This window comes from Neltuma alba, unplaced genomic scaffold (genome assembly GCF_004799145.2).
Source record: "Neltuma alba isolate B1F8T4 unplaced genomic scaffold, ASM479914v2 tig00002165_pilon, whole genome shotgun sequence".
Classification (NCBI taxonomy): domain Eukaryota; kingdom Viridiplantae; phylum Streptophyta; class Magnoliopsida; order Fabales; family Fabaceae; genus Neltuma; species Neltuma alba.
The window spans coordinates 437,580-461,037 of record NW_021632765.1 but is presented as its reverse complement, the minus strand read 5'-3'; the positions used below and the strand labels follow the sequence as shown (position 1 = coordinate 461,037).

Genomic DNA, 23,458 nt, shown 5'->3' with positions numbered 1-23,458 from the left:
AGTCAACAAGTAAAAGAAACTGGTTACAAATAAATATTGCTTATGATTCGATACCAAACAAAAATCCTACCATTTTCGGTAGATCCCATTTTAGGTGCTTCTTTATTTAGCGTTAGTCCCAAAAAAATATTCCAAACATAATAAAATCACACCATAAAGTTAGAAAGGAGAGAGCTAAAGTATGCCGTAGAACAAAGTATATTTCTTCTCAATATTGACGTCACAAATAGGTTAATGCAACCCATGAAACCACCGCCCCCGTGTAAGAGATTCAAACCAAATATGATCATGGAAATAATGAAATGGAGTGAACAAAGGCTCAATTAACATTTGACAAGGATATAACCCATCAAAAAAGGCTTGAGTTCAAATCTCATTGCAAATGGAGAGCTTTTATTCGTAGGTGATTTATAAATCCTTAAGGTTTGCTCTACTTCTGATGAAGCATGAACCCCAACTCCAATTTTCCTTTAAAAAAAATGGAAGAGAGGTAATGTAAGGGGCGAAATAGGCCCCATTCACACTTATATTAAATTTTTCTGTTATTCACTTGTTTCCAACCATATGGTCTGCTAGAAGAGGACGGAGAGAATCAGTAAACAACAGAGAAATAAAAGAAAGATATGGTGTCATGCTTTTTAACATTTACATCTTTACAAAGCGTCATAACTAGATCAAGCAGACATCGTATGATCAACTGCTCCCCTAAAAACCAAGAAAACAGCTTTACAAAATCATGTCCCTGAACAGATAATATAATATTTACATTGCTTATAGTACCAAAAATTTTAGCTACACACTAGAGACCTTTAGTAAATCAGCAATTAGCTTCATGCAAAGGTATGAACACCAAAAACTAAGCAAAAAACCTTGGCAACTTCAATTATCACGTGTTGGTCTCCATCCTCCACCATGGAGTGGGAAAAGTGATGCCTTTAGATTTTGCAAGTTCCAACCAACTAACATTTTCGAGGCTGTCTTTTTTCTCAGAAGCCTCTTTTGTGAGAGATTTCAATACATCAAAAACAAAGCTAACGGATTTTTCATTTTCATTTTTTCCATTTGCCATATCCTTCAAACATCCAGCAATTGAGGGTAGAAGCATCCTCAACTTTTGTTGCTCATCACGTCCTTTGTTCTCAGGAGTCTCAGCACTCTCATTCACTTTCTTCCCTTTACCAGCGCATGTCAATTTCTCAGCTTCAGGATTCCGCCCTCTGCTTTCAATATTTTCAACAACTTCTCCACTACTTATTGCAATTTCCGATTGAGTAACGTGGCTTCCCCGATTCTCACCGTAGCCCAAGTTTTCCTCTACTGAAATCCCTGCGAAATCCGTTTTCTGGTCCCTGACTCCTAAAGGCATTTCCTTACCAATTTGAATGTTTTGTTGAGGCTGGGGATCAGCCGCAAAGTTGCAGGGCCTCTTTTGGGGAGACACCAATTTTCCTTCGCAATGCTGGAAATTATCTCCAATTTTCCGTGGTTCAATCCCGGAACAACCCTGTGAAGATTCGGAACCCCGATTTTGCTCCGAAGTCTTCATTCTTTTATGTGGTGGCTCACCGATGCTATCCTTTGAAGACAATTCTCTACCCGAAACCTGAAATTCGTCTATTTCGAGGTTGGGAATCTCGGGTACACCAGCTCCATAGTTCCCGCGCGAGCAGCCCGCCACCATTGTGTGGTCAGTCATCAGGTTTAAATCAGCTAGCGGAAACCCCAAATCCGAATCATCATTCAGATCAACATACACATTTACATCTGCATGCCCTGTGAAATCATCGAAACCCAGGGTCTGATCATCAGTCTGAACTGCCTTATGACATCCACAAGGCCGAAAGTCGAATGCTGACGATTGCTTCCCAGGCGGGGTAATAAAAACGTCTAGGGAACCCCTATCCTTACCAGTGTCTTGAGCAGTCTCCGGGAGCGTTGGCAGTACTCCGTCACCGGGTGAGTTAACAGGCTGTCCGAAGAAGGGACAATCACGCAGGATTTCTTCCTGAGACGAAGATATTTGACAATCCTCGATTTTAAAGAAAATTGGATCGTCCATCGCAAGCGCATCCATTGAAACCCGTTTCAGTAAAAGTTTAACTCGATATGTAACAGGACAAAAGGGCTACAGGAAAATGAATCCCGAAAACCTGATCGATAGAAACCCGCGAAAGTGAAGAACCGAACAGCAACGCAGCAACAACGAGTCATCAAAAGCCGGGGCGATGCGAGCGAAGGCGAACCAGCTCCGAAAGAAAATCGGGCTGAAGGAGCCGCTGTGTTCCGAGCCCAACCGGCGACCGCGAACGTCAGGATGGGGATTTTATGGGGATTTTGTCTTCTACGCTAACGACGTCGTTTCTCCTGCTTTACTACCACTTTCTATTTTGTTACAACCAGGGAGATAATTGGAATTTACCAACGGGGCATACTTATTCTTTGCCGACAAAGAGCCAACGGGGCATGCTCACTGACCGCAAAAAAACATAAACGGGGGAACGAAATCTCTCCTCATCAGTTACTTGATTGTTTTAGAAATGAAGAGCCAAGTGGGGTGAATATTGAATACTCGTAGGTAATATCCTTTACGTTCAGCATAATTCACAAAGCATCCCGAAAAGGACCGCCTTGCAGATGCTCTGTTTTACAAGGAGCTACTTTAGGGGGAAGACTTCAAGTACCAGTTTGAGACCAAATCTGCCTTGTCATTGTTATGTTACTGTGTGGTTGGACAACCTTGTGGAATATTAACTAATGATAATGTGTGACTTTAATTTATGCAAACAGTTATCAGGAGCTGTCAGAAGTTCTGGACTAATGACTCACAAGCTACATAATACGAGGCGTACGTTAAAATAGTACTCATTCCAATCAATACATCGCTCAGCATACATATATGAAGCATGAGGAATGAGTACTCTTAATAAAGGAACCTCATTTTTTAACAACCTGAAAGCGGTACTCATTCCATTTACACAGTTCATTCTAAATTGCTTAGCATACAAATTTGAAGTATTAGAAATGAATACTACTAATTAAGGCACCATATCCTTCAGCAATTGGAGGAAGATCCAGAGAATTCCAGATCAATTCACTATCATTACGAGAAGAAGGAGAAGAGGACTCGGAAACATCAATTGACGTTTGTGGGCTTTCTTCTCCTTCTTTAGTATTGATGTCCTTATTCTCAACTCTGTTCTTACTGGAACATGCCATCTGCAGATTAGATAGTTGCTCAGAAACTGTTCTTCCCTTCAAATTTGCCGATCCCAGTTTCAACTTCAAGCATTCTGATATCCCATTGAAGGCATAGAGAGAAGCAGAGAACCTCCTCTCATACTTCATCCTCTTCATCGCTGCTCTCAGCATACAAGGCTCATTCCCACCATAGCCCTCTCCCTCTTGCTCCTCCTCCTCTTCCTCCTTTATTTCTCGAGCCATCTCGAATGGTGAATAGTTCGTACCATGATGATGGCACCACGCTGTCCAGAAACTCAAAATCTGCAACCCCATATCAACCTCGCACTGCTTTCTTCCTCTTTCTCCTCACCTGAATCGCCAATTACATCTCCTCTTTCCTCGCACTCGTTGTTCTCAGTTAAACACGACTCAAAACAACGAGTAATGTAATCAAACTGTTCACTGTTGTTGCTTGTTGTGGTGTAATCCTCAGGATCATTAAGAAAGTCGGTGAACTGGTCCACTGAAAACTCTGTTTTTTCCTCTGCTTCTTGGTCCTGTTGCTGACTGAGAAGCAGGGAAGAAACGGAAGAGGAAGATGGTAAAGAGTTGTAGTTTTGGTTATTTCTTGCTTGGAGTCTTTGAAGGAGGAGATTGGTGATTTTTGAAGAAAGAGCGGGGGCTGAAGAATTGGATTGAGATTGACGAGGCCAGAAATTTGTCCTGGTGTTGGCTCCTCGAAGCAAGCAAGCCGCTTCATCATAGGCTCTGGCTGCTTCTTCTGCAGTGTCGAAAGTGCCAAGCCACACCCTTATCTTCTGTATGGTGTCTTTTATCTCCGCCACCCACCGCCCTGAAGGCCGCTGCCGGACCCCCACGAATCGCTTGCGGGCTCGCCGAAGGCCTCCCAGAGCGGCGGCCTCCTTCACCATCTCCTCCCACCCCATGCTTCCTTCACTGCCACTCTTCTCGTCCCCTGCTTCTTCAGCACCAATGGTCTTTCTCTTCCTGGCCATTTTTGGGTGATTGATTTTTTATTCTTAATCAATCTCAAGCTTTGATGGCAGTGATGGTGTGCCTAACTGTGGTATTTATAAGATGAGATTCGATAGTTGAAGAGGTCATTGGCTTTGTTAGTAATAATTTAGGCTTAAAATCCAAACATTTGGCACATTCTCGCACTTTGTAATTGGTGAATTGTTTTTTTCTCTGACTTGGACAAAAACTACACTCGGTTTCTCTTGTGTTTTCTGGTTAGAGCTTGCATTGGTTAGGGCAAAGCCAGATTTGGTCATTGTCCCAGGCTTTGGTTTATTTTATTTTTTTGCCCCTAAATGTAAACAATGTTATTTTTTGTTTTGGTTTCAACTTTCAATATCATGAAGAATTCTGAATGAATCAATTCAAAGCCTTCATAGGCTCAACTCTTAATACAAAATAAATTTGAACTCATCAAACTAGCCAGTTTTTGTGCATAACTTCGATTGTTTGCCTTCCACGAAAAATTGTAGATTTAGATCCTCCCTAACATATAGATGACCTTAAGAAATGTAAATAAATTCAACACTAATGAATAAACTTCTCTTAAATATTAATAAGTTTGGTCTAATAAAAAAGACTAATCTCCTGCACTATAATAAACTAAGGTTTTAATCCTCACAGAGGAAGATATCCACATTTAGTGTCCAATAGTGTTTCAAACAAAATTACTTCTAATGAAAAATATAGGGTTAAGGGTCAAAAATACCTATCAAAATATACCAAAAGTTCATCCAACACCATGATTTTTTTTTTCCATCAAAGTTTAAAAAGTGGTCAATAATACCAGCACCGTTAACGTCTATTTTTTAAACAGTGGGACCAACTTTTTAATGAAAATACCAAAATACCCCCAGTGAAAAAAAAGTTAAGAGTAGAAAATACCCTTAGCTTTTTTTTTTTGTTTTGAATGGGGGTATTTGAGTAATTTTATTAAAAAACAGCATGGGTCCCATGGCTAAAAAAACGGACATTAACGACGCTGGTATTATTGACCTCTTTTTAAATTTTGATGGGTAAATTTGAACCCAAAAAAAGTTTATAACGTTAGGTGAACTTTTGGTAAAATTTCATAGGTATTTTTGACTTTTAACTCAAAAAATATATACCTAGAAAAAAAAAATTACACTTTAAATAATTAGAATTAATTACATTTTTTCCCAATAGATTCTGATGAAACTAGCGGACAAGAGAAAACTTTGCACAGGTGATGATTGAAAGTCTCTTTCTCTTGAAATTTCACCAACAAAAATATGAAATTAGCCAAAGTGGCTGCTCGTTGAGTGATCAACCTCCGCTAAAACGATTCGTCCAATGCCCCACTTGTGACCTGATCCGCATTAAATTAAAATATTAAAATTAAAATTATTATCCCTAAATTATTTTTATCATATATCATTTAAAATATAACGTAATGTCCTCATCAATCGTTGATTTACTATTATACAAACTTCTATGGGAACTTCGCCACTTATCAGGCTCAGATTGTGACTTTTCTGGACCAATTCAACCAGTAATGGATCTTGTAGATGCTCTTACAATTTAAGTGATGTATAGATATATACACCCTCAACAACACAGAGTTGATTTAACTGTGTAAGGTCAACCAGATCACTTTAGGTCTTAAATTCGAATCCTAGAAAAAAAAAATTGTGTTAGGAAGGGTAATCATGAACATTGAAGCTGGATTAGTAGGTTGCATGAAACCTAATATAGAATTTTTATTCATTTTGTTTTTCAAATTGATTTTATGTCTAAAAATGGCTTTCTATTAATAAGATAAGGGTTAAGGTGCATCCAAAACCTCTAAGTATGTTTTTAGATGCATCCAGTATTTTGAAATATTTTTGGTGCATCCAGTACTTTGAAGTATTTTTTAGGTATGTCTAGCATCCTCATGTAATTTTTTTTTTGCCTTGATATTAGATACATCAAAAAATATATTTGGATACTGGACGTACTTAAAAAAAATATTTTGAGATGCTAGATATACTAAAAAATATTTTACGGTGCTTGATGTTGACACATCTTAAAAAATACTACAATGTGCTAAACGCATCATAAAATACTTGAAGATACTGGATGCACTCAAGAAAATACTTCGAGGTGCTAAATGTACCTTAATCTATAGGATAATATAATAATAATAAAATAGAAAAAATATCAGAAAAGAATTTGAAAATTACTAAATTTTAAATCAAAAATTCTAACCAAATCATGTTATTTGCAAGTCAAATAGAGGTAAAACTTGTCAAAATGTAGGAAACAATCCTGATTTAGTATTTAGTACTTTTTAAGTTCCTTTTGTGAAATTTTCTCAAAAAATATTTTAGAAAAAATTAATATAATTAATTTAAATAATTTTAATACCTATAAATTAATTATTAAACTTCTATATTTAAAACCATGGTTTTCTAAGTTAACAAATTAAACTCAGATTTATATTTTATAAAGTAAAGGAGAAATTTTTCATGCTCTTGTGCAGATAAAGGCGGCTTGCACCCTTTGACAACTCTATGCACAGCCCAAGAACAGGACAAAGTTTGCCTTTTTGATTGAAAATTCTAACTCCAATGTTGATCTCAAGTCTTTATCATCAAACTTAATCCACTACAAACAATACACACACACATATATATATATATATTCTTCCAGTTTCAAATATAAAATCTTTATATATACTAGTATAAAAGTCTTATTAGTATAAAGATTTTATATTTAGGATAAGAAAAGTATACATTATGTGTGTGTATATACATGATTGTGTATATTTTATTGAACGGGTGCGTATTGTTATTATTGAATTCTCCTTCAAGATTTGCAATAACTATATTAATGCTTTCTATGTCGAACTTATATGTACTTGAATTTAATTTAATTTTTATCATGATCTCTATTTCTCAATCCAAATTTCAATTGATGAAGGATTTAAAAGAATGACATGATGTTTTATTTCAACTATATATATGTAATTAAAAAAAATCGAGATGGCTTTTGTTTTTTTTTTTTATCTGTATGAAACATGAAAGAAAGCAAAACACCTGATCATATGAATTGCAAAATCCTTAACTTCTGTAGCTGTATACTTGTACCAGTATTTTTCCGGCGTCCATATCTATGTGCCATTTTTTTCTCAATAACATTTTTTCTTTCATTTAAATTTTGTATTTCCGATTAAAAATATTCAAAAAATTTTATCGCAGATATATGTTGTGTTAGAATAAAGTAAAAATTATTATATTCTTTTATATTTATTATTTATTAAAAAATATAAAATAAAGATTTTTCTGGGTAAACTTTAGACTCTAGTATAGTTTAATTAAGAGTTGACCAGCAATCCCCGTCTATTCATTAGGATTCTTTATGAATAAATATTGCATGTATGATATACTCCTATAATCCTTAATATAAGACCTATTCAACTAATTTGATTATATTAAAGAAGTTAGGTAAGTTAGTTAATTATAAAAAATATATAACATGTTTTTCCTAAAACATCATAGTCATCTTCCTTAATATCGTCCCTCCCTCTTTTATTTTATTATAACTGAGGGAATATCCATAGCTGTAATTTAGGAAAAACTGATAAATATAAGAAGCATGTCTTATATTTAGGACTAAAATCAATTCAACAATTAGGTCCTATATTAAGGACTGGAAGAGTAACTTGCTGTATTTATGATTTTTTTAATTTTAATTTAACTTAACTTCAACATTATTTTAAGCATGCCCTCACTTGATTAACAAGCTAGGTTGGGACTCTATTAAATTAACTATACCCTCTTACATATTGGGACGCACTTGTCATTATTATCACCATCCAAAGACATTATTATTTGTTTTTTTTTTCTTTGGCCTGGACAGTATAACAGGTTTAAGGAGATGAAATATTTCACAATATGTAATTACTACAGGGGGAGATCATAAAAGTGATATTCGCTTTTCACACCAGAAAATGATTCTTATAATATCTCAGTCTTGGAAATAAATAGGGTTCAAGCAGACCAAAGGGGTGAAAAGGAGCCTCCATTTGTATTGGTTTCACCTGTTCTGACTTGGCCAGAATCAGAAATTGTCTTTACATTTTAATTAAGACAATTATTGAAGTCATGGGAAGAAACAAACACATCAAAAATTACTCAATCATTTTAAATTGGGGATCAAATAAGGACAAAATTTGCCTTTACGCCGTTTACTGTTAATTTATTGATTAGTAATTATTTATTAATGATGATCTCATTGATCTTAACACCCTTCGCAAACTCCCTTATAGTTTATTAAATCCTCACTACTCCATCATATACAAGTCTCTATCACCAAAAGGTATCTTTGAATAATATTAAGTTTGAGACATAAAATATTGATGGATCCAAAGGACTCAACCGTTGAATTCAACTTCCCAAATTGAATCACAAAATTAGCAGAATCATACTGTGGAATATGCTTTATTATCCTTTCAAGAACATAAATAAGAAAAGAAAATTTTGATTGAATTTGTATCTAAAAGAAGATGATGAGATGAGCAACTAGCATCTTCCGCCAAGTGGGATGTCCTCAACAATTTAATTGTCTCTATTTCATTTGACGCTTTGCTAATATATTTATTAGTGCCTCGTAATTGTCATTGGAGTTTGAGTTTCCTACGGAACCATGTTGAGCGTCAGACCAATTCCTTAACACTTCTATTTAAATTAACATTAACGTTGCATAGACACACCATTAAGGATTGATTTGTTGATCAAAGTAAAAATCAATCATTCTTATACCCAAATATTTTGACTATCTGTCAATACACAAAAGTAACACTAACTCAGACAACAGCATGTTACCAGTGAACCTTGGCCATCTCACCCCGATATATTCCTCAAAAGGTTGTGATCCTCTTAATTCAATTCTTCATGTCCTTTGATTCACTCACTAATTTGTTAATATGTAAACCATTATTGATTGTTGCCAGACATGAGTTCATTTGTTAACTTCATTTCTAAAAATTGAGGCAGATGAATCCATTGATTCTTGAGAAAGAATGGATACTTAGCTGTCGTTATAAATAGTACCTCCAATTCTTAATATAAGAACTAGTTAACTAATTTGATTAGATTAAAAAAATTTGTTAAGCTAGTTATTTGTAACAAATATGAGTTAAATTTTCTAAAATATCTTTTTAGTCTTGGATGAAAACCCTTTAATATATGCAATTAATAGGGATACTTTAGGGAGTGAATTATAAATTTGAAAGACAAAATAAATTGAGATCTCATATTTAGAACCAAATACAATTCCCAACTAGCTCTTATGTTAAAGTAATATAAGAAAGACTACGGACAGACATACCAAGGCAATAATATGCAGTTACAAACAAGTTACAGGAGACAACTGACCAAAGTTCTCATTTCATGCACAAGAAAACCAGTTACAACAAGAACTGAAAATAAGTTTTAAAACTGATGAGGACACATTGCCTGTAACAAACAACCCATCTGACAAATTCTGTAAATTGTTAATACTAAAGATGCAGCCACCACCACTGGGGGATAATTATGAATTCAAACATCAGAATTATGCAGTAGAGGAGAAGTAGGGCTATCATTCCTTTCTGTATATTTCTTTGGCATCAAAGCTGGATCATCATACGCCCTGGTTAACTTATCATAGAATTCAGACAAGTGAGGATCATCTTGGTCTTGTCTATCTTTCTTTATCAAACACTGCAGAAGCATTATATTCATAAATGAGACTGCATTAATTATCAATGAAAGGCAATAATGATTTGGACATATCTATATATTTCTTAGTATACTTCTTCGTAATATCATCTTCCCACTGGGGTCATTCACAGATTAGCTATTTTTCAATTTGGTTTTTCATAAAATTTCCCTCACAATTTAATTCTTGATAAAAGAATACTTCTCAATTTAGTCCCTAAAAAACACATTATTCCATCAGCACCCATGTATTGCAAATATAATCAAAACTAGATTAAGAATATTATTAATAACTGTTTTATTTGCCGGAGGCCAAAAAGAGAAATACCCATCTGTTAGGAACCAACTTAAGAATTACCTTGCCTATGAAGGACCAAGTTATGAGAGACTAAAACTGAAAAATACCCCATAGAATTTCACTTCACAAATCCACTTTGGATCAGACTACAATGCGAAAACAAAATGCCATAACCTATTTTAATCATTATACTGTATAAGACATTCGTAAACTGTCAGCATTAATAGGCTAGCTTAAGTAAACCCAGCAAGAAACTATAGAGACTAAATGTGATTTTTCAAACAGACAGCAACCCCCTCGTGTTATGGAATTCAAGTATGGACATACGCTAGGCATCATCGTTGTTAAGGTTTACAAGGAGATATTGTGTGAACAACTAAATTCCCCATCAAGCTACTTTCCAAGCAGATGTCCTTTCAATTTCAAGTAAGTTCCCACATATTTTTTATGTTACAATGTCGTTCTCCATAACTAGTTCATTAAGAACCAACTTAGAACCTCACTAATTCATTATATTATTGTTAGATGCCAGTTACATTGTCTTTAATTATCTCCCGTCATCCTGATATCTAGCTTAGCAGAACACCTGGCTCCAACGAAAGAAAATACCATAGCTCTTTGAGGGGACAAGTCCTCCCCCAGATTCCCCAGTCCCTCTTCCCTTCTCGTTTATTCTTTTGAACATAACTCTCTCTTACAGAGCCCCCTTTTTCTGTGTCTTTCCTCAGAAACTCCTTCTTCCATCTGTTATTTTGCCCCACAGACTGCTCATGCTCTCTTTCACCTTAATTACCCATCCCCTGAGCCAGCGTATCTAGTTGGCAACTAGGGTTTGCACAGAGCTTTAAATTTTGATACGTACTATACTGTCATAACGATCATGTAGAGATGCTTGTTAGGAAGCTTGGTCCCCGGAGTTAGCTTCCCACAATTCACCTTCATAGTCTATATGAGGTCATACATAGTAATCACAAGTTCAAAAAACCGTCTAGAGGAAGTTTAAAATCATATAACAAACAGAATCAAGATTCAAAAAGTCAGACGACAGCCGTCAATTTTACCTGAGCAGGAAAATCCTTCAACAAAGGAAAGAATCGTTTCTGGCAGTAATCATTAAATAGAAGTGTCAGAATTGGGAGAGGCACAGTGAAGCCAGATGCGAGGGGAAGCTTCTTCAGACCAAATATTCCAATGGCTATAATATGCATCAGCACCAAGGAAAAAATCGTGCAGTTGTAAACTTTAGGCCAAAATTCTCCTCCAGAGTCATACTTTGGCACATAAACATTCAAGAGCTGTCACCGAAAGATAATTAAGAGACCATAAATTCTGGGATCAAAAAGTGAAACAAATAATATCTCTCAGCTCAAGACACCATAAAACCAGAAATTAAAATAACATAATTCAAGTTAATAAATTGAACTACGAAGCATTAGCTAACAACACGATCATAGAGAACTTTTCTATCTCTTCCCCCCCCCCCCAAAAAAAAAAAAGAAGCAGGAAAAATCATCCAATAAATGGTTCTGAGATATGCACAGCAGCAGACACGTGCATTGATTTTTACCCATATCATCATCGGATAAAATCTATTCCCTTGTCATTGAAGCGCCTAATTTCGGGGGAAGCCAATACATATTTGATAAGAAAGAATTTTTCACAGATAATTTTGTTCTATAAGACCATCTTTCAAGTCCAGCGTTGTATACGACAAAAAGGGGAAAACCATTTAAATCATAAGCAGGTCGTTCTATAATGTTCTAAAGTGAAGGAAACAAAGAATAAGTACTGTACAATGGATAAGAGAAAGAAAAACCTTAATGAACTCAAAGGGCCTCAAATTGAACCATATACCAAAAAACTTTCTTAAATTTACAAGCTACCATGCTTTCCCTTCTATCCTCCCTAAAGCAAGAAAGCTAGAGAAATTTGCTTGGAAGTTACTACCGGAGGCCATGTGCAAGTCACCGCAAGCAAATGATTAATACGTGCAAATTATTTTCGTCTATAAGCTCTAATACTACAAATAAGTGCATATTATTCTCTTTATGATGCATGAGGAGCCTTTCAGAATGAATATGACATCATATAGCGTGTTATAAATGCAAATGAAAATAGTACAACTATAAAAATAAACAAACTATATCTTAATAAAAAAATGAAGCATAGTACAGATGCTGCAACGCAAAAGGAGATTTTGCAAACCTGGTTGCGATAAATGATGTATCCCATACAAAAGTAGACCAAGAGGAAGGGCAGTATTAATGGAGCAAGGAAGAAGTATGTGATGCCAAGAAGAACAAATAAAAGAATCCCCGGAATTTCACTGTGATAGGGGATTGAAGGGGCTTCAAAATCATCAACACGGTTCCCAGAACAAATTCTACTTTTCAAATTACAAAGAAATCGAAGCAACTGAAAGAGTTCTGATGCTACATTGGTCCATCCGGATGTCACAACATATGCTATGAAGAATGATGCCTACACCAATTATAAAATAGATGAAATGAACTTCATATCCCCTTAATGGACGTGATAATAAGTTATATACAAGGTAAGAAGATGTCATTTAAATGAACAGTGTGACAAGTAGTAGCAATTAAAATATCTATTTATGGACAACGGTGTATTGTATTACTTGAAATAATATCCATTTCAAACTGAAGCATCAGATCCTCACCCCTGCATCTTTGCGCTAGGATAGTTTCCCAAACTCCTTTATGGATTGCAGCTCACAACCATTATTTTAGGCTGAGGGCCCAAGGAGCTCCTATTAGTTAATATATTCTGACTGTATTTTCTTTTCCCCTTGATTTCTTTTAGGATGATTCCTCATCCTTTTATGATACTCCTTTCTATTATTTCTTCTTGATGGGAACATGATATTCAGAACTTTAATTAATCCAGTAAATGGCTAGTACAAACTCTTCATAATAGGGTAGAAGAGTAAAATGGAGACAAAATCACTAACCACACCGCCTGTATTAGTCACTCAAGTAGTAATAGAAATGAAAATGGAAATGAAAGGAAACGGAACATAAAATTGACACCATATGACTCTCAGACTAATGCCCTCCCTTCCTCCTATAGCACAAAACAATGAGGGAGAATTACAATCAAGTCCCAAGGAAGAAAAATAATTACTAAAAAGTCTTAATAACAACTTGAGTAGCTTGCAATGACAAGTTCTAGAGTGAAAAATAACAACCTCTGGAACTTGTTTTGTAATTTTTTTCTTTCCTTAGGACTTTATTGTAATTCTCCCTAACAATAAAGAAACTGTCGTAGGACTCACACTCTGTCCAATCACCCAAAACTTGGGCTCTTGACCATTGGGCCTGTTTAGTTCTGCTACTCTCATTGGGTCTATCACCTCTTACTGAATTTATTCTCTACAAAGAATTTAAAATAAGCTTCTGTGATGCTCAAATACTTTTTCAACGCATTATGAATGACAGTGTAGCATTTACATTAGAGAACCTACCTCTGGGTGCATGTCTTACATTATTTTTTTGGGGAAAAAAAGCAAGTATGCAGCCAAGTAGGAAAAAAGAAATCAATTAAAGAGGATAATAAACTGACATCTGCCACAAGGAAAACTCTCTCAACCAGCTCTATCAAGTATTACTCTAAGGCAACACTATGTTACTTGCTCCTCACAGCATATCAGCAAACAGAGAACCTTGTCTTCTCACTGCAAAATATTTCCCTCAAAATGCTGTGATCCTCTAAATTTAATTTTTCATGTCACCAATGCCTTCAATTTATTAATCTGGCAAGATTTAAATAATTCTTGATTGTCTCACTGAGATGTCAGATTTGAGTTCATCTGTCAACTTGAATTCCAAAAATTCAGAATAAGATTTAATTGATGGATTCTCGAGAGTGACTCCACGGCTATTCATGGAAAATTTCATCATAAATGTTGCTACCTCCCACATCTACAAGTAACGAATCTACCAACCAATTACATAAAACAAGGCCAAAAATACCAACGACTTATATTAACTATAACTAACAAGTATAATATTAATATTTGATGACATATAAACTAAAAAAACGATGTAATATATTCCAACAGTTACTTCAGGATGAAATCCACTTCTAAAATAGTTGTAAAATCACCTGATAGTTTTATAGAATATGATGCTACTCCATTATCAAATTAACCAAAAAAAATCCTAATAGACAACCTTTGCAGGTATTAATACTTCAATATTCACAGCTTCAGCACTCAAAATATTCTTACCTGTGCAGGTACAGCTTCAGCCAGTAGTGTGGGAATTTTTTTTGGCTCTAGAAAGACATTAACCCGATAGAGAGCAGACCCTGAGAGCACATTTGCAAAGAATATGTTCCATATGGTAAACCATAATACTTTGGTACATGCACTTTTCTGTATCTGACTCCATGAGATGTATCCTTGCAAGGATGAAAGCATAATCATAATAGGTGGCACAGCAGATAGAAACAATTGCAGAATCAGACTGGGAAGATATCCTGTTATAACTTGGCTCACAACTGCCCTGCATAATAAATAAGGACAACTCTATTTCAATTGCTGTACTTATCCATGACAGGGGGTGCTGGTAACCAAAAACAAAACAATAAATTATACTCTCAACTATAAATCCATACTCAACCGGTCTCCTGATTAGGAAAATAACACATCCATGTAACTTACAGAAAAGAATTGCATGCACTCACTATTATAAGTCCATTAAGTTGGGTGATAGATATTCTGTGAAGGATGAAATACCGAAGACAGCATAAATAGAGATATTCTGCAGTCATCTGGTGTAAAGAAGACCACAGGTACCATTGATAAAAATGTTATCCAGTCATAAATTAAAACAAAGGTTACTATACCATTGTTATTGGAGATAGTCATATGATTAACTTTTGGTGCTGCAAAACAGCATAGAAACTACTTGGCTTATGAACTACTTTAATGTATATCAATTGATATCTGAACTATCAGTTTTGTTCCGCCACATATGAGCCATTAACACTGGAGAGAGTTAGAAGCAAAGAGAACATCATCACAAATGCTTTGATTTGAAGCAGTAGAAAAGCCAGTAAGAACAAAAACAAAAAGGAGAGCAGTTTCTCAGGAGATCACTCCAACTTCCCCTGACACAAATAAATAAACCCCACTGAGAAAACCATAACACAGTTTTAAAAAAAAGAATACAGACCCAGAGACAAACTATTGCATCACCAATAATAAAAATATGATCTAAGCAAATGACTCAACAACATATAAAATTGTGTTTCCACAAAATAAAGAAGGCAATGATCTAACTCTTGCATACTTTCATTATAGAAGTGAGACATTCAACTGGTAAAACCTTGCACATACATTCTTAGTATGCTTTTAAGAAAAGGGAACCAGGTTTCCAACTGCTCCAGATTGGTAAGACCTTGTGCTATTGCCACAGGGATGAAAAACAGAATTGTAAGAGCAGCACAGGCAACAACAGCCACGAGCTTCCCAACCCATCTTTTTATGAATGACTCAGAAAAGAAAGGCCAATGCACATCGTGGGGATCAGGAGCTTTCTCAGTAATCCATTTTGTGGGATCGATACCTTCTTGAATGTTCAAAGCTATTGTAGCTCCAAATCTTGACTTAAATGAGACAAAGGCAGCTGGAACTTCCTTTGAAGTTGAAAATGGTGATAGTATTAGCCATCATCCTCATATCAGCTAAATTTTCATAAGATAGATATTTTGTAGGACAAAATGTCCATGGCATAAAACCCAAATCTAGAAGTCAGTGAACAAATTGTATGTAGTAAACAGAGCTATCTAAAATCCAATCAAGAATTATACTGAGTAAGCTCAAAGCTTTTTTGATGTGTTTGTTTCTGAGTAGCAAATGGGTTGATTCAATTAATTCATGTATGGTACACTTGTTGACCCGTACAGCATATCCAAACCATGTGTTTTAGTAAGAAATTTACACTTGCATTTCTGGATCTACTTCCACTCATTTCATGTCAACATAAAAGTGTTCGCGCCCCCACTCCTTCTGACTATAAATTCTCGACAGAATTTCTTTTAGTTTGATATTTCACGCCTCGGAATGGCAAGACAACCTCATAAAAAATTACCAAAAAAAAAAAAAGTGTAGACATCTTCATCATTGTTATTCTATTTCTCTCCTCTTTATTTTCCTTCTCCAGTCTCATTTCATTTAGAGATGGAATATGAAGATGCGTCTCTATCTATTGTGCTGTAATCACATCTTCATCAATTAACCTGATCTGTAACACAAACAACCTTCATCTTGATGACCCAAACAAGATTAAATTTGTACTTACAACTGATTCTGTTTATATCAATGAAAATGATGGCCCAATTCCTTTCATTTGATGTTGGATTTGGAAGTAAACCAAGCTTGATATAGGACAGTCCTACAGGAAATACTATGAATTTACCATCATTGGAGTCATGTAGTTATGATCACCCAGACATCGAAGGTACCTTTCCTGATAGTGAAGACTGTTCCATTCTCAAATTATCTTCTATGTCCAGCAGTCTCCTCTCATAATGATCTAAACGATCAACTTTTTGCCAAAAAAGTCCCAAACAACCATCACGCCTTTGCCTTTGAGCAACTTCACTTTTATCCTTTATTACTGTAAACTTCTTGTACAGTTTCTCTGCATCATTCTTCAAAAACAGAACTTTTAGTCGTCAAAAAACATAATACAGGCAACGTTATAACAACATTGAAGATAAGTGCACAGTTATATGTTTTAGCAGATCAAAACTCTATTAAGATGCACAACGTGAACGTGAAAACCAAATCCTATCTCATTCGCAAGGAAAATACATTAGGTAGCATACAAGAAAGAACAAAGAAGATCTAATTGAAGAAGGACTAAAAGCATCACTGAGTCTAATGTAGTTGTCCTTAATCTAAGTAAATGAAGATTGATCTTTAGAAACCTTCTAATACTGCAGCAGTGGATTTGAAACCAATGGATTATAAATATAAGAACAAGATGCATAGAATCTGATCACCGAATTACTTGATAAAAATATTCAACAAAGAGTCTTAGATGTTACTTGATGAGCAAAAAGAGGACTTCCATCTCCAAGAGACTTAATTTTCAAGATTCGATGATAAAGCATCACGCTTAAAGTGCAACTCCCAGGGCAATGACACAAAGCATTGAGGTTGAAACATAACTTGGATGCATAAAATCATTGAACAAAACAGGTAAAATATGACAGTCTTACTGACGTGGTAGTCAAATAGTAGTTCCTAAGTAACCACATCCCATCGTCCACTATCTCTCAAGGTAACCCAAATTCACCCATAATAGGCCGAGACCTAGGGCATCTAATACCCCTGTTGTAGAATAGAGATAGGAAAGAGAAAGATCAAGGAAAGGGAAGAGAGAAATAGAAGAAAGACAGGGAACAGAGATGGAGGGGAAGAGGAGGGGGAGAGGGGGAGAACAAGAGAAAAGGAAAACTTGGTGCTACTATTGCATTAGTTCAAATCCAATCATTCACATGCTTGAAACACACCTTATATAGCCGTTACCTTATTAACGTTCATCAACTGCCTCAACTTGCTAACTAACCACACCGCCACCTAATTAATTCATACTCTCCCATATATTACATAATAGAACAGCATCCATGAAGGCTGCGTGGTAGTGAACTGTAGCAGCGAAAGCTGCAGCAGAATTCCCAGGCTCTGATTCCTAATGGGTTTTAAATCATTGCTTCAAAACTCATGTACAAAGACAACATATATACAGCATGAAGAAGAAAAGATCAGGTACCCAGAAGTTCTATTCTATCCTACGTAATCTGCCTAAAATGGAAAAACACACCAACATGATTTTGACATATGTACAATTAATGAAAGTGAATGCTAAAATCCCATATATCTCGCCACAGTCATTATGGTTTAAATGAAAATACAAGAATGCTAGACTATTTTCTTCTCATCCTGACAAATATGCTTGATTTGCCTCATGAGCTTTTGTAAGAAGGTTTCTTGTTTAAGATGCAACGGGGAGATAAAACAAATAGAACTCTAGGAAAATACTTACAATAAGACTTTGAAGTTTATTGCTTTGCCGAATTACAGAATGTGAAAGATAAGTAGAAGGATGATACTCCTTGAAAAACCGCTCAACAGTTTCATTGCAGGTGCATCCCGGTGGAACAGGAATACCACGGACTAATATGGTAAATTGATGAGGCAGGGGTTCAGATGAAAAAAAGCGAGCAATTCTTTTTGATGTAATATAGCCATACTCCTGGTTACAATATAAACATCAAGCATGAAATTCAACCGCTGCCTTTACGTATGAATTGAAAAATACTCTGGCATTAACAAGGAAAACCTGAACTTACATAATAAAGAAGATAGCAGACAACTCCCGTAAAAACATATGCAGCACAAAAATGAACCCATAACCTTGAAAAAAGCCAATTCTAGTAGTTAGACTATCCAGATTACAGCTTAAAAAAGCGATAAGTGAAAAGCAAACAATATTCAATGATATTCACCGAACACGTCTTTCACTTAAAATTTTAGTGTAACTATAATAACAACAACAAAAACAACAAGCATTATCTCACTAAGTGGAGTCAGATCACATTACATCATTGTGCACTTTCGGTTTCAACAACCAACTCTCTTGGATATTTAATAAACAATGTCAATGAAAATAACTACTAAAAATTTGTAGTACTTATTAGGATAAATTTTGCATATATTGGAGAAGAAATAAATTATTTACTTCCAAAATTTCACAATGTAAATGCATGGCACCGGTAAATCAAGCTTGTTAATCTTGAAAGAACTTCAACTGCTGTTTTCAGGGACAGGAACAAGAGGACTGAAAAATATTCCATGCCAATACAAGACAAATCTGTTATCTGTCATCTGTTGAATATACACTTGCAAAATAGAGCTTCACTGGAGAGGGAAAAAAAGATCAATTTTTCAACAAAACCAATGGCCCAAAATCATTTAATCAGTTTTTCCACTGATCAAGTATTACTAAATTCTACTCCTCACAGAGCAAATTTCAAGCAGCTGTTTTAATATAACATATTTTCATGCGTGAATCTTTTTCTTGGCCAAGATCATGAACTCTTGAATGTTAAGTAGAAAAACTTTCTAACTTTGAATTATATTCATTATTCATAACAGCAATAAATATCAACGTTCATGTATTTACTGATCTTCACCATGACCAAATAATGCCTGCTAAGATCAGATTAGCTGAAGATATTAACCTGTTTGAGCCATTGTTGACATTAGAAATACTGAATGAGTCCAAAGACTTGTTTTGAAAGTCAGAATGATCATTAAGCTGACTCCCCATATAATTGATCGGAAGAAGAATGAAGATCCCAACAATTCCACCAACAGAAACTACTCTGAGACTGTATAATTATCACAACAGTAAAATGTCATCCGAACCGAGTGAACACTCTAAACAGAATACACAAAGTAGGTGATATTCAATAAGAGAAGGAAAAATAATATTGGTAAATCATGTTGAAGAAATTCAGATAGCAAAGCTAATGAATAAATGAACACCACTTTCAATGGTAACGATAAGAAACAGTATGATACAGTTCAAATTGAGAATAAAAAATGATTTCAATCACCTAAATATAAACATGCGCATGAAGATAAAACCATCTAAACCAGATTTTGATATCAATTCCTCTTCAGAGGGCTGCCATGCTTTTTTCACCCAGCTAGCAGTCGGTAATAGTTGTTCCAAGCTAAAATGATCTCCCTGCTGAAATTTTCCTTCAGTTACCAAGCGAGGTGCATAAACGGTGATATTACCAGGCTGCTTCCTCAATATAGAGTACAGGGTGAAAAATAAAAAGCAGAGCCCAAGGTTGATTCCGACAGAAGTTAAAAGAGCAGAAAGAATCATTCTTCAAATTTGATTTAAAACCAGAAGATAAGTTAATCACACTTGATAAGACAGCTGAAGTTGCAGAAATGAAAACACGAACTTCATAATAATTGAACCTGCAGAAAAAAAAAATATAATATGCATCAATACAAGATTTAGGACAAAATTCATATAAATATATCTTGTAAGTATATATAAAGTCACACAAGATAACCATCAAGCAACGATCATGGTAAATAAGAATGAGTATAAAGGTAGAAGTTTGCCCATCACACTAGTTCTTATGGCAACGACCTTATATGGCACCATGAACCGGTGAGTCTTTAAGTACAAACTACGCACATAGCATGGAAGCAACACAGGGGTCATTGTTGTAGGTATGCAATCGGGACCAGAAAGAGAGGAGAACAGAGGAGAAGAGAGAACTAGAGAACAGAACAATTCACTGCATTGATTCAAAAGACCACAGGCTACACGGATTCAATAAGTCTGCACATATATATAGGCGCGGGTCACATAACTCTCCAACGGCTATAATCCTAACCAACTTTTAGGACTCCCCTTAACTATCATAAATTTTCACTTCAATTTACAGTATAATTACTGGGCTGATAATCCACAAAGAAAAATTTTGATACTTCATCATCCTAGGAAAGCACCAAATCATCACGAATCAACAAAAGACAAATTCCACGATATATTGACTTTAAATAAGAAAAAAATGTATATTTTATACCCGGAAAATCCCTTTTCATTGTCAACCATATTTCCACTCAATTATTTAACGATCAATCAAACATCAAACATTCATTTTGAAACGGATAAAAGTTAATAAAAATTTGATAAAGCCTAACCATGAATCTTGAAATTCAAGCATCTTTGCAATTCCTTTTCGAAGATGATACAACCATAATAGATCAAAGCAAACACACTGAGCTGTGTATATTCATTTGTAAAAGAAACCAACCGCAAGTCCAATCAACCATGGAAAAAGACAGAAAGATTCCACATGCCAGTTCAAAGCAACTAACTTGCAAAACTTTGATATCAAACAGATCTATTATGGATTAAGAAATCCGGATGTAGCGGGGGGAAAAGCAAGATTAATAAACAGCACAAGGAATAAGAAAACTGCAGAAGCATGCATATCCAGATCAGAACAAACTAATTAAAACGAAAACGGAGACAAGAATGAACGAGTGGCGAGAAAATCACGATAGAGGAAATGCGGAAGAAAGAGTGCAGCAGCAGGAGCAAGCGTAGCAGAATAGGAAAGCAACCGAGCTTCAATTTTCTGAAATGTGGAGTCCATGAAGACGTTACAGTGCGAATCCCGAAACACTTGGTTTTGCTCCCGCCTTTTTAGCTGGCGATGGCATTCAGCATCCACGTGCCCAGTGGCGGGCTTACTCTGCCACCTTTCCTCTTCATCATTATTATTATCTCTTTATGTCCTTTTTTTTTTTTTTGGGACCAGGCATCTTTTTATGTCACTGGCCTTTCTTCACAAGTTTACAGTCTACAAAATATTCTTTTAAGTGTACGTTCAACTATTTAATTTTATAAAGAGATTTAATTTGATTGCTTAATTTTAAAAAATATATTTTTAGTATTTTAATTTTAAAATTACTAACAAAATATATAATGATATTGATATCTTAAATGTTCATAAAACATTTTTAAATGTTAACTTAGTAAGTTTAATTTTTTTAAATAACAATGAAAAAATCATTATTTAAATCTACTAGTTTTAGTGTTAAAAAACTAAGTGTATATATTTTAAAGTTAAGAGATCAAATTAAAATTTTATATAAAGTTAAAGAACTAAATGTATACTTTAACCTATTTTATATATACGTATACATGTATCTATAAGTTATTATTACACTACCTCCTGTTATTAATATAAGAGCTAGTTAACTATTTTAAGTGGATTAAAAAAGTTTATTAAATTACTTATTTGTAATAAATATACGTTATTTTTTTAACATATCTTTACTAATCATATGTATTAGCTAAAACTACTATTTAGTGGAACTTTTAATATGTGCAACTATTACACAGATTATTTTAAAAAGTAGATAAATATGAAAGATAAAATATATTTTGGTTTTATATTTAGGACCAAATTGAATGTCAAACTAGCTCTTATATTAAAAATTAGAAGTACTATCTTTGATCTTTAATATAAAACTTAGTTAACTAATTTGGAAAAATTAAAAAAGTTAGTTAAATCAGTTATTTGTAATAAATAAGTGTTGACTTTCCTAAAATACGATTATTAATCATGTGTGTTCAAATTACCTATTGATAATAACTTTTTAATATATATAATTACTATAAAAATTATTTGAGGGTAAAATAAATAAATATTGAAAACCAGCAAACTAATTTTTATATTAAGAATGGAGGTATTACTATTTATTTTTCAAATTCGACGCAAACACGTCAAAAGTATTCTAACAAACAAAAATACCGGGAAAGGAAATCAGGGTACGTGGAGTTTCTTCAGGCTGCATATCATTATGAACTCAGTGCATGAGCGTGAGCTTGGCAATATAGTGGTGACTGTGGTGTAATTGTGTAAAGTAATTTATACTGAAAAAAACAATACTCCTCCGATCCTAATTATAAGACCCAATTGACTTATTTGAAGAGATTAAGGAAGTAAGTTAAGTTGGTTATTTATAATAAATAAGTGTTGTTATTCCTAAAATATCCTTGCTAATTAAGTATATTGGTTAAAACTATCATTATTAGAAGGATTATCTTGAAAAAAAATGCATAAATATAAGAGAGAAAATGGATTGGGTCTTATAATTAGGACCAAATAAAAAGTCAAATTGGATCTTATAATAAGGACCGGAGGAGTATTATAAATTATAGCTTGACCGGGGGCACGCCGGGGCTGTCAATAAACAAAACAACGAATCTCACCAAAATCAGTAGCGTCTCACGTACTGTCCGAGGGCGTCTTGTTTCTTCCCACGGAAAACACCTTTCAGAAACTCATATACTACGTTTATTGATTAATATAAAAATTAGATAATTACTCCCTCCATTTCTTATTATAAGAGACAAATAATCAAATTACGTTGATTAAAAAAACAGTTAAAATTAGTTGAGGACAATTAATGTGTAAAAAATATAATGTTTTTTCTAACAATACCCCTGTTAATAAGGAGAGAGAGTATGTGAGAAAACAATTAAATTATTAAAAGAAAGAGAAGTGGGAGGAAGGGAGAGTATGAGTAGGAGACAAAATAAATAAGGGTAAAATAGGAAATCAATACAAAAAACTAGAGATAACTTTTAAGTGT

General features: G+C 34.6%; 1 protein-coding gene and 1 pseudogene across 3 annotated transcripts; both read right to left on the bottom strand.

Annotated features, from left to right (window-relative positions):
• Positions 1-2,846: 2,846 nt before the first annotated feature.
• LOC114718763 (ethylene-responsive transcription factor RAP2-11-like) lies at positions 2,847-4,256 on the bottom strand (annotated as a pseudogene).
• A 5,249-nt stretch (positions 4,257-9,505) lies between these two features.
• Positions 9,506-21,476, bottom strand: LOC114718139 (CSC1-like protein HYP1). Of its 3 annotated transcripts, XM_028903403.1 has the most exons (11): positions 21,354-21,473; positions 19,876-20,254; positions 19,498-19,647; positions 18,607-18,670; positions 18,300-18,509; positions 16,711-16,899; positions 15,584-15,882; positions 14,471-14,747; positions 12,427-12,702; positions 11,283-11,516; positions 9,506-9,926 (listed from the first exon to the last, which is right to left on the bottom strand). In XM_028903403.1, exons 2-11 carry the CDS (start codon positions 20,154-20,156, stop codon positions 9,765-9,767), a joined length of 2,142 nt encoding a protein of 713 aa, XP_028759236.1. In that variant the 5' UTR covers positions 20,157-20,254; positions 21,354-21,473; the 3' UTR covers positions 9,506-9,764. The 3 variants fall into 3 exon arrangements, with proteins under 3 accessions (XP_028759236.1, XP_028759243.1, XP_028759251.1); XM_028903410.1 differs by lacking the exon at positions 21,354-21,473 and having other exon boundaries at positions 19,876-21,275; XM_028903418.1 differs by lacking the exon at positions 9,506-9,926 and having other exon boundaries at positions 11,403-11,550; positions 21,354-21,476.
• Positions 21,477-23,458: the final 1,982 nt, after the last annotated feature.

Bases quoted from the DNA above. Each gene is read 5' to 3' on its own strand.
- LOC114718139 (XM_028903403.1), bottom strand. From the start codon at position 20,156: ATGATTCTTTCTGCTCTTTTAACTTCTGTCGGAATCAACCTTGGGCTC. The intron at 14,748-15,583 runs GTATGTGCAAGG...TTTATTATGCAG, and splicing joins CTTAAAAGCATACTAAGAAT to GGCAGTTGTGAGCCAAGTTA. The intron at 9,927-11,282 runs GTAAAATTGACG...ATGCTTCTGCAG, and splicing joins TGAAGGATTTTCCTGCTCAG to TGTTTGATAAAGAAAGATAG.